This window comes from Mirounga leonina, unplaced genomic scaffold (genome assembly GCF_011800145.1).
Source record: "Mirounga leonina isolate KUSES-001 unplaced genomic scaffold, KU_Mleo_1.0 Mir_454, whole genome shotgun sequence".
In the NCBI taxonomy this organism is placed as follows: domain Eukaryota; kingdom Metazoa; phylum Chordata; class Mammalia; order Carnivora; family Phocidae; genus Mirounga; species Mirounga leonina.
Genome location: NW_023270763.1, coordinates 16,341,261 through 16,352,105, shown reverse-complemented (window position 1 = coordinate 16,352,105; position 10,845 = coordinate 16,341,261). Strand labels below are relative to the sequence as shown.

Sequence of the window (10,845 nt, the reverse complement as noted above, 5' to 3'; positions counted from 1 at the left end):
ATCCTGGCTTCCTCGGGTACCAGGCCCTTTAAAAAGACTGGGGCTGAGTCATCACATCAGGAAAGTCTTTCTCCTCTTTCAACTCGGGGTTCAGTCATATTTCCAGACTGAAAAAGAAAAATTCCGTAATTCGGCAATCGGCACAGAAAGGTCAAACTTGTCCGGGGCGGCGGGGGTGGGGGTGGGGGTGGCGCTGGAAGGCCGCACTAACCAATGAGCTCTTGCCACATCACAGACCCCACCCTCAAGCCGGTAGCGGCCTCCGCCACGCGTCGCTGACCCGGAACTAAAGGGCTGCGCGGCGCCGGATTCTGGCGTCATTCTACTACAGCGATGGCGGCTCAGGGAGCAGCTGCGGCGGTTGCGGCGGCGACTTCAGGGGTCGCGGGGGAGAGCGATCCCGGGCCCGGGGAGAATGCGGCGGTCGAGGGGACCGCCCCGTCCCCGGGCCGCGTCTCTCCCCCGACCCCGGCGCGCGGCGAGCCGGAAGTCACCGTGGAGATTGGAGAAACGTACCTGTGCCGACGCCCGGACAGCACCTGGCGTGAGGGCGGGGCCCAAGGCCAGGGGGCGGGGTCTGAAGGCGGGTTCTCTGAGGGGCTGGGCGTCATGGGGGCGGGGCTTGAGGGAAGAACGCGGAGTTTCGGGCTCTCCCGGGCGCCGCCTCGTAACCCCAGTAGTCGCCACAGTCACCGAGTTCTTCTAATGCTGTGTAGAGCTCCCATTCTTCTTGCTTGTCCAATCTTAGGCTTCATTGCCTTTTCACACAAAACCGTGGTTCCTTGCTGGTGTGTCTTGTCTGCGATTTCCTCTTCCAGCCCTCTTCTACAACCGCCAACGGAGGGGACCTACGGAAACACAAAAACGAGCTTCCCTTTTCCTTCCCTCCCCTCCTCTCCCCTCATCTTCAGAATAAACCCCAAATTCCTTAGAATGGCGTGCATCTTTGTGACCTCTCTGGTTTCTAGCCACTGCTAGCAAAGGCCATTGCCGGAGCAGACCACATTGTACCCACTGAAGACCATATGCCTTTTGCCGCCTGTGCCCGCTGCTTTGAATGCCCTTCCCTTTCTCCTGCCTGGTTCACCTGGCTAGCGCTTACTCAACCTTTTAACATCCCATAACTCCTGTGATGCCATTACTGATTTCCTTCGGGCAGAGTGAGTCGTTCCCTTCTGTATGTGCCTGCAACATTTTCTTCATACCTCAGTCAGCTGTGGTATATGTGACATTATGTTGTCATTGTCAGTCTGCGTCTTCTCCTATCAGAGTGGGAATTTCTGGAGGGCAGGGCATCTTGTGATTCACTGCAGTGTCCTCTCTACCCAGCAATAACACAGCATAGGACCTGACACGCAGTGATTGCCTTACTCATTTGTTGGATGGTCTGCCAGTTGTCAGGCATTATGCTAAAAGCTTTAGAGGCATTAACTCTCCCTCTGAGGTGCGCACTATTATCCCTATTTTGTAGATGAAGAAACTGAGGCTCAACCAAAATAATTTGCAGTTAAATAAAGGAAGTGGGGAGCTAGGATTATATATAAACCCAGAGCCAGCCCTCATGACTCCTGAGCAAATGAACAACTGAGTATAAAACAAGCATTGAATTTGAAGCCAGACTTAAACCCAGTTAAGTGTTAGTTTCTTAGCACTTTTCAAATACGTGAGCCTGGGTAAGTCTCAGTTTTTCATCTGCAAAGTAAGAGTAACAGCTCCAACCTGGTCCACCTCACAGGCAGTGATCGATGGAATGGCAGATGTAGGCAGGTGATGTTAGCTTATGTATGGCCTTGGAATCAGGAAACTGCTCCTCGATGTGAAGGATCCTTCTTGTCCCATCCCTGCCGGCCTTCCTGATGATCCTAGCCTTTTTCTTTCACAGATTCTGCTGAAGTGATTCAGTCTCGAGTGAATGATCAGGAGGGCCGAGAGGAATTCTATGTACACTACGTGGGCTGTGAGTGACTTGGGGTATCGGGCCTGGGAGGGGGGGGAGAGGGGTGGAAGGGCAGCACCCTCATGGCCCATCCTCACAGTTAACCGGCGACTGGATGAATGGGTAGACAAGAACCGGCTGGCGCTGACCAAGACAGTAAAAGATGCTGTGCAGAAGAACTCAGAGAAGTACCTGAGCGAGCTGGCTGAGCAGCCTGAGCGCAAGATCACTCGCAACCAAAAGCGCAAGCATGATGAGATCAACCACGTGCAGAAGGTCCGGGCCCCCTCCCCTTCTCCAAGGCCTCAGGAGGCTCAGCTGCCTCTGCCAGCTCCCTTGAGTCCCAGTGCCCAAACCACAGCAGCTCCCGTTTCTAAAGCTCCTACAGTGTGTCAGGGACTTTACCTATGTTTTGTCAAATATTCTTCACAGAGAAGAAAAGTGAGGCTCAGAGAGGGCAAGCACTTGGCTACAGTCTCACAGGAAACGGCACAGCTGGGACTGGAACCTAGGCCTCCTGCACCAATAGCCTCCTTTGTCTCCCATTTGCTGTGCCACCTTAGACAGAATTGAAGTCCAAAAGGAAGGAAGAGAATGAGTGATATTGGGCACTTGGCTGCTGCCAAGCACCGTGCTGAGTCCTGCACGTATATAAGCTCATCATATCCTTCCTAACAATTCAATGCCATGGGGATAATGGTTTCTGTAGATGGGAAAGCAGGATCAGAGAGGTTAGGTAACATGCCCAAGGTTACACAGCTAGTAAAAGGGTGGGCTGGAATTAGAATAATAATGGCAAACATTTATTGGCTTGTGAGCCAAAGTTATAGGCTAAGTATTTTAATACATGATCTCCCTGAAGTTTCACAGCAACCTTGTGAGGTAGGCATCATTATTATGTCCAGTTTACAGGGGAAGAACAGATAGGTTTAAGAACCCGGTTAGGAATTAGATTTGCCAACTGGATTGTCCGACTTCAGGGCACCAGCCCTTAACCATGACTTTGCCACGTCCTAGAAATTTGGGGCACTTGATCCAAAACCTGGAAGGATCCTTCTTGATCCAAAACCTGGGTATTTTTCCCCAACTCATGCCACCCCTGGGGGTTATTTCCCCCCACTCTGAGCCTCAGTTTCTTGATTTGTAAAATGGGGAGTGCAGATGAGACCAGCGTTTATTGAGTTCTCAAGCACTTAGACATTCATTAGTTTCAGCCAGTGCAATGTCTTCTTTCTGAGTGCTCATTGTGTGCTTTGGGGCAATGTTTTTTCCAGCTGTGGGGCACAGCCAAATTGGCTCAGTGGGTTGTAACAGGCTTTTAAATTTAAAAATGAAAGAAAGAGGGGCGCCTGGCTGGCTCAGTTGGTGGAGCATGCAACTCTTGATCTCGGGGTTGTGTGAGTTTGAGCCCCATGTTGGGTGGAGAGAAAAAAATAAAAATATGAGGCATTTGGGTGGCTCAGTCAGTCAAGTGTCTGACTCTTGATCTCAGCTCAGGTCTTGATCTCAGGGTCGTGAGTTCAAGCCCCGCGTTGGGCTTCACGCTGGGTGTGGAGCCTACTTTAAAAAAAAAGAAATAGGGTAAGATAGGAAATACCACAGTACGTTGCACTTTATTAAAGGTAAGTATTATTTTTGAGAAGCTTTTATTTCAAGTACAGGTACATATACTGTGTATACACAGGTCAGCTGGTTTACAGTGCTGATTGCATTTCCTGCTGTGGGCTTGTGATAAAAAAAAAAAAACTGAAATACCCTAAGCTAGAAAGACCCCTCAGGGTCTAAGGCAGCAGTGTCCCATTGACCTTCCTGTGATAAGTGGAAATATATCTGTACTGTTCCATCGAGTAGCCCCACTAACCACATGTGGTGACCAAGCACTTGAAATGTGTTTGGTGTGGCCAAAAATGAAATTTGTGTTAAATTTAATGAATTCACGTAGTCACATGTGGCCAGGTCTAAGTTTCTCTTAGTTCCTCGACCAGGTTGCACTGGCAAATTTAAGTCTCAAAAATGTACCTCGAAGCTGGTAGTCAGCAGGGTGGATGACAATGGGCCAGAGGTGATAAAATCAAAGGATGGATAATCGGCGAGTTAATAATCAGCAAGGTTCTTCGGAGCCTCATTAATGTTTAATTCTAAATAAATTGCAGCATTTTAAGAAAAGTAGTGTTTTTGTAGTTCTTTAACGCATTTGCGGAAGAGGATTGTCTTTTGTGAGAGTTGGGAAGTGGGTTTTTAAAGAGGCATATGAGGAGGAAAATCTTTCTTCTCGCATCTTTGCGGGGGTTAGGCTCAGAGTTAGACCAGCCAGGGGCCTGTGCTCAGTGGTGCTGGGTACCAGTTCTGTGACCTCGCCGCTCTGTGCCTCAGTTTCCTCTTTGTGCAGTGTGGATAATGAGCACTCTTGTCTCAGGGGCTTTGTGAGGACTAAAGAAAATACTACCTGTGGAGTGTTTGGCACTTGGAATAAATGGCAGCTAGCTAGTCCCCGAGGGCAGGTGACCTCACCTCTCCCTATTTACTTCTCTGTAAAATCAAAATAAAAAGGCTACATCTCAGGGTGGCCGAAAAGGTGACATGAGGCCAGACAAGCAAAGTGCTTTGTGGAAGGGGGTCTAGGTAAAATGCTGACTCCTTCCTCCCTTCTCAACTGCAGGGCGAGGCTGCTGTCCTCCCCTGGTGTAGGTCATAGGCCTTCTTGGGCCCCCTCTCCATTATCAGGCTGTGCTTGGTTGCTCCTACAGAGTCTGGCTGAGGAACAGGATGTGCTGGGAGTGTGACATGACTTTTAGTCTCTGCTTTCTAAGGACTTGGGAAAATTGGGGAAACTAAGTGGGAGCAGTCAGAGGGGATTGTTGTTAACCAGTGCGTTCCCAACTTGGAAAGGAGAGGGTGTGTTGTGTCGGAAGAATTCAGTCAGGTCTCCGGGAGGGGGTGGGCAGGGCGCGAAGCCTTGAAGGACAGGAAAGAGCACAGTAAAAAACGATTACACAGGATGGATGGCTCCCAAAACTGCCTCATCTCACACGCCCCTGGCTCACGCTCTGCTCGAGGTTGAGTAAGCATTTTTTGCGGCGAAGGAAAGGGAACTGCAAGCTCACAGCACAAAGGCCACAGAAAGAGGGGCCTTGAGAGTGTAGACGTGGAGGGGCTGCGACGAGGCTGGGAATCTGTGGAGGCGTCGTTAATGGTCCAGACTTGAGATGGTGGCAGTGGCTCTTTGGAGTTGGACAGAGGAGAGTTCCAGAGAGGGACCGGTTGCAGAGACATCAGGGAGGTAGAACTGACAGACCGTGGCCCTTGATTGAATGCCAGGCTGAGAGGAGGAGGAGCTACACTGAGGGTGATGCCCCCAGTGAGACGGGGGACCCCAGGAGGATGAATAGGTCTGCGGGGAGGGCGGGCTGAGTTCCTTCCTGGACACCTTGAGTCTGATGTGGCTGCGGGAGGGACCTCGGGAGCAGGCAACTCCCTGGATCTGGTGCTCAGGAAAGAGGTCCAGTCACGCTGGGGAGTCCAGCACCAGTTCCTGCTATGGGCACGGAAGATAAGATTCATTCTTCATTTGCCTCATGACAATTTTGGCAGAGCTGGACTGATCCTTTTGTATTGCCCAAGGACCAGAAGCAGGCCTTCTGCTCCTAGCCCTGTTCATCTGGCAAAAGGTCCAAACTTGGGCGTCAGGGATGTGTGGGTGGGTGGGTGGGAAGGCAGGAGAGGAGCTTGGCCCAGCCAGCTTCCAAACCGCTTCAAACAAATTAGCTGTTCGTGTGGTTATTATTGTCATCCGGAGGATGAGGTCTGGAAGACAGGAGGGAAGCACCGGGCTCCGGTGCAGGGGAGGGACAGCCTGAGCACCACTTCTGTTCACCTCTGTTCCCGGCTCTGTCCTTGCCCAGACCTATGCAGAGATGGACCCCACCACAGCAGCCTTGGAGAAGGAACACGAGGCGGTAAGCAGGGGCCGGGCTCCTGCCCGCGGGCGCTCCCTCGGCCGGCTTCCCTCGCCCCGACGGAGCCAGCCACTGCCCTGCGCTCCCACCTTACCCACAGATCACCAAGGTGAAGTACGTGGACAAGATCCACATCGGGAACTACGAGATCGATGCGTGGTACTTCTCACCGTTCCCCGAAGACTACGGGAAACAGCCCAAGCTGTGGCTCTGCGAGTATTGCCTCAAGTACATGAAATTCGAGAAGAGCTACCGCTTCCACTTGGTGAGCCTGGGCCAGCTGGGCCTGGTGAGAGAGGGGCCGCGGGGGCCGAGGGGCCGAGGCAGCAGCGACAGGGAAGAGAGACAGGTTCCAGAGGAGTTGGGTACAAGGAAAAGCTGCCCGTGGCTCAAGAGGCCCGGGTTCTAGGCCTGGCCTTGCCTTGGCTGGCGTGACCTTGGCCAACTCGCTGCCTTCCCCCAGGCCTCAGTTTCCTCTTCTGTGGAACGGGGACGGTAATCCCCGCCCTTCCCACCTCCTCAGGTCACCCCAGACACTACATGTTTATCGAAGCCAGCCCAGTGCCAGGTTCCTCGGGGCAAAAGAGGGAGCGAGTATGGCCCCTGAGCAATGGGGCTGGAAGGTGGGGGCAGATGGGAGGCGTTGGCAGGGGTGGCCCGGGGGTGGGGTGCTGGGGGCTCGCAGCCTCGCGCAGCACGGCGTTTCCCAAAGGGCGTGACCTGAGGCAGATGTGTGCGGTTTGGGGACCGCCAGTGTCATGGATGAGAGCCCGCCAGAGTCCTCCAGAGCCAGGCTGGCCTGAACTTGAGACCATCTGGCTGGGTGATATGCAAGCCAGTTCCTTAGCCTCTCTGCGCCTCGGTTTCTTCATCTGTAAAATAGGCTCTGTCTCCTCAGGTAGTTGGGAGGCTTACTTGATGTAGGTGAAGTCCGGAGCCCAGGGTCTGTAGGTGGGGAAACAGAAGGGAGACCTGTTGCAAGCCGCACGGGGTGGGATGGGGGGGGCACCTAGCAGGAAACCTCAAGGTCTCAAGGCTTTGTCTCCCCGCCCCCACCCCCAGGGTCAGTGTCAGTGGCGGCAGCCCCCCGGGAAGGAGATCTATCGCAAGAGCAACATCTCCGTGTATGAGGTCGACGGCAAAGACCACAAGGTGAGGTAGGGGGCCGAAGTGCCGTGGGGAGGTGGGGGGAAGCACCTCCTGGATGATCCTCGTTGTCGCCGAAGGGTAGAGGCCGGCCTGAGGACGAGCCCCCGCCGGGGAAAGGCCTGTGAGGTCATGCTTAGTCTGGCACTTGGCCTGTGGTTGGCGCCCGGTAAACACCCGGCTCTGGGGCGCCAGCCTTGGGGACGGTTTCTGTTCTGTCCCTGAAGACTTTTCTCCTGACGGGGTGGCTTGGGTTGGGGGCGGTCCTGGCCCAGAGTAGAGATTGTCACGCCTGAGGCTGCTTCTAGAAGCGCTTTCTCTTTCTGCCTGAAGGAAAGGTTTCTTCCCTGGGAGGGGACGGCTTTGTGTGACTTGCTGCCGGAGAGCTGTGTAGCTCTGGCCGCGGAGTTCCTTGTTTCTGGCAGGAGGACCTTGGCGGGGCAGGGTGGGGCATTTGGGGCCTTGCTTTGCTGCCATTGAGCACCTGGCCTTTGCCTGGTCAGTCTGGGAAGCTCTGACCAAATGCCCCTGCTTCCCAGGGAAGGGGACCGTAGAGGGTCAGGCCAAGAGGGCAGGCTTCTGAGTGGCTCCTGCTTCAAACCGTGCTGTCATTGACTAGCTGACCGTGGACAAGTGACTTAACGCTGTTTGTTCCTGTTTCCTCATCTGTAAGATAGGAGTCATGATTATGTTGACCTAATAGGATTGTTGGTGGAACAAATGAGCAATGTCAAGTACTTAACTCGGTGTCTGGCATCAAGCAGGTGCTTAGTAAACGTAGGCCTTTGTTATTATTGGTGACCTCCTTGTGTTCAGCCAGCCTTGAGGTAAATAACTCAAGGGGAATATTGGCTCTTAGCCTGGCCTGGGTCCCCTGCTTTGCCTTTCTGAGCACGAACAGGGTGGGTGGCAGAAAGGGCTCTAGCAGGAGACATGGGTGTTCTCTCTAGCTCTACCCTGTTAACTTTGAAGCCTCAGCCAAGGACTCCCTCTCCCCGGAACCTCAGTTTCCTCCTAGGTAAAATGGGCTAGCAATGCTGGACTTCACAATTGTCGGGTCAAATAAGAGTGGATGTAAAAGGTGTCATAAACCAGAGGGTCTCCTGATCTGTGCCATGAAGCCAACGTCAAGGTCTCATTATCCGTCCTGATATTGGTCTCTAGCCTGGGTAGGTGTCTGGGCCTACAGCAAGGAGGCTCCTGAGGCCCAGCAGAAGAGTGTGGCCAAGTGGGCAGACCGCTCAGGCTTTGGAATCAGGCTCAAAGCTCATCCATTCAGCAAACATTTACCAAGCACCAAGCTTCATGCTTAGCCTCATGCTGGGTGTTGGGGATACAGCTATGAATAAGACAGAACTCATATACCAGTTTGAATTCTGCGCTAGCACTCACCAGCCATGGGACCTTATGCCAGCCACTTACCTCCTCTGAGCCTCACTTTCCTGATCGGAAACCTAAAAGTTAATGTCCCTGAAGATTGAACTCCTATTTAGCACTCAGAAGTGGTAACTGATTGGGACACCTGGCTGGCTCAGTCGGTGGAGTGTGCGACCCCTGCTCTCGGGGTTGTGAGTTCCAGCCCCATGTTGGGTGTAGAGATTACTTAAAAATAAAATCTTAAAAAAAAAAAAAAAAAGAGCTTTTTCTGCCCATGACTCCTGTTCCCATGCTATAACTAAACAAACACCTTTGGGGCACCTGGGTGGCTCAGTCGGTTGAGTGTCTGACCCTTGATTTTGGCTCAGGTCATGATCTCGGGGTCGTGAGATCCAGCCCTGCACTCAGTGCAGAGTCGGCTTGGGATTCTCATCTCCCTCTGGCCCTCCCCCTCCATTCGCACACACACACTCTCTCTCTCTAAATAAATAAATAAAATCTTAAAAAAACAAAAACAAAGCAACTCACCTTTTTGCACGGGGGGTGGGGGAGAAGTGGTCACTGATTAATCAAGCTCTCTGGTTTTTAGTTTCCCTGTCCATCTGGAAAATGACTGTAAGACTCCTTTTGGTTCTGAGTGCTCTTGTTCTTGGTGGGGGGGCCCCACATCCCAGCGGCTCGGCATTGGCTGCTCTCTGAAGGCTGGTGTTTGCAGAGCGGGTGGCAGCCGCTGCCCAGGCCTCCGTGAAGCTAGGTGGGGAGTTATACCCGCTCCCTGAGCCTGCTTCCACCTCCCCTGCCCCTCAGATTTACTGTCAGAACCTGTGTCTGCTTGCCAAGCTTTTCCTGGACCACAAGACCTTGTACTTCGACGTGGAGCCCTTCGTCTTTTACATCTTGACTGAGGTGGACAGGCAGGGGGCCCACATCGTTGGCTACTTCTCGAAGGTGCTGGATTGGGAAGCCCAGGTTGAGGGAGGGTGGGGACTCTGACCGGCAGAAGGGGCTGAGCCTCCTCCGCAGAGGTCCTGACCACACACCCCTGTAGGAGAAGGAGTCTCCAGATGGGAACAACGTGGCCTGCATCCTGACCCTGCCCCCCTACCAGCGCCGTGGTTATGGGAAATTCCTCATTGCTTTCAGTGAGTGGTTCCTGGCCTACGGAGGAAGGGGCAGCTGTGGTGGGGGCCATGGCGGGGGGGGGGGGGCGCCAGGGCGGGGCCGGGTCCTCCGAATCCTCCTTTCCACCGCTCCCAGGTTACGAGCTCTCCAAGCTAGAGAGCACAGTCGGCTCCCCTGAGAAGCCGCTGTCTGACCTGGGCAAGCTCAGCTACCGCAGCTACTGGTCTTGGGTCCTGCTGGAGATTCTGCGAGACTTCCGGGGCACACTATCCATCAAGGACCTTAGGTGAGGGCCCTGGAACCCTTAAAGAGGGAAGGACTCTTCTAAGATTGGCCGTGATCCCACGTCCTTGTCCCCTTTTGCTGTCCCAGTCCGACCCCACAAGGGAACTCTGCCCAACATCCGTGCTAATCCCTTTCTGCAGCCAGATGACTAGCATCACCCAGAATGACATCATCAGCACCCTACAGTCCCTCAACATGGTCAAGTACTGGAAGGGCCAGCACGTGATCTGTGTCACACCCAAGCTGGTAGAAGAACACCTCAAAAGTGCCCAGTATAAGAAACCACCCATAACAGGTAGGTGGGGGGCTGCCCAGGGTGTGCGTGGCGGGGGGTAGGTGTTAAGATCTACTGGAAGCCAAAGCTACCTTTTGACTGTTACATGATCCCAAAGTAGTCTGACCAGCTCCTGGGACGGAAGCCTGGGGCAGGCTCCTCATTCCCAGGTTTCCCTGCCCCCTCCCCAGGACTCAGTATGCCCTTGTTCTCACCTAGAGGTGAAACCTGGCCTGGGCCCAGAGGCCCAGCCCTGCCTCTCATGCCTCTCTCCCCACAGTGGACTCGGTCTGTCTCAAGTGGGCACCCCCCAAGCACAAGCAAGTGAAACTCTCCAAGAAGTGAGTGGGCTGCGCCCCGGCTGCTGGACCTGTGCCTCCCTGCCCCCCTCCCCCCGCCTGTAAATATGTACAGACCTGTTATGTCATTTTTTTTTTTAATAAAGTAAGTTCTGCCAGTGGTTCTGGACTTTGGAGGTGGGAGGGAGAGGCCAAGAGCTGATGTTCTTCGTCGCATGTCACACACAGCCACTTGTGCTCAAAACATTTTCCTTCTGCTTGTTCTTTCTATCCCTCACCCCAAGCCCAAGCCCAGTTCCGGTGGGGGCTCAGTCCTCCGGAGTCTAGGAGTCAGGGTTCAAGGAGGGCATGGCAGCCGATGGGGCAAGATTGGGGCCTTTTCTGTTCTTAAGAATATGCTGCCCGGAGGCAGCCCCAGCTCAGAAGACAGGCAGAGGGTGAATTGATGGG

General features: G+C 53.7%; 1 protein-coding gene across 1 annotated transcript; it reads left to right on the top strand.

Moving 5' to 3' along the window:
* Positions 1 to 230: 230 nt before the first annotated feature.
* Positions 231 to 10,556, top strand: KAT8 (lysine acetyltransferase 8). Its single transcript, XM_034988811.1, has 11 exons — positions 231 to 544; positions 1,883 to 1,957; positions 2,037 to 2,212; positions 5,839 to 5,892; positions 5,993 to 6,157; positions 6,955 to 7,044; positions 9,223 to 9,363; positions 9,464 to 9,557; positions 9,673 to 9,823; positions 9,963 to 10,117; positions 10,377 to 10,556. The coding sequence occupies exons 1-11, from the start codon at positions 334 to 336 to the stop codon at positions 10,439 to 10,441; spliced, it is 1,377 nt and encodes a 458-aa protein (XP_034844702.1). The 5' UTR covers positions 231 to 333; the 3' UTR covers positions 10,442 to 10,556.
* Positions 10,557 to 10,845: the final 289 nt, after the last annotated feature.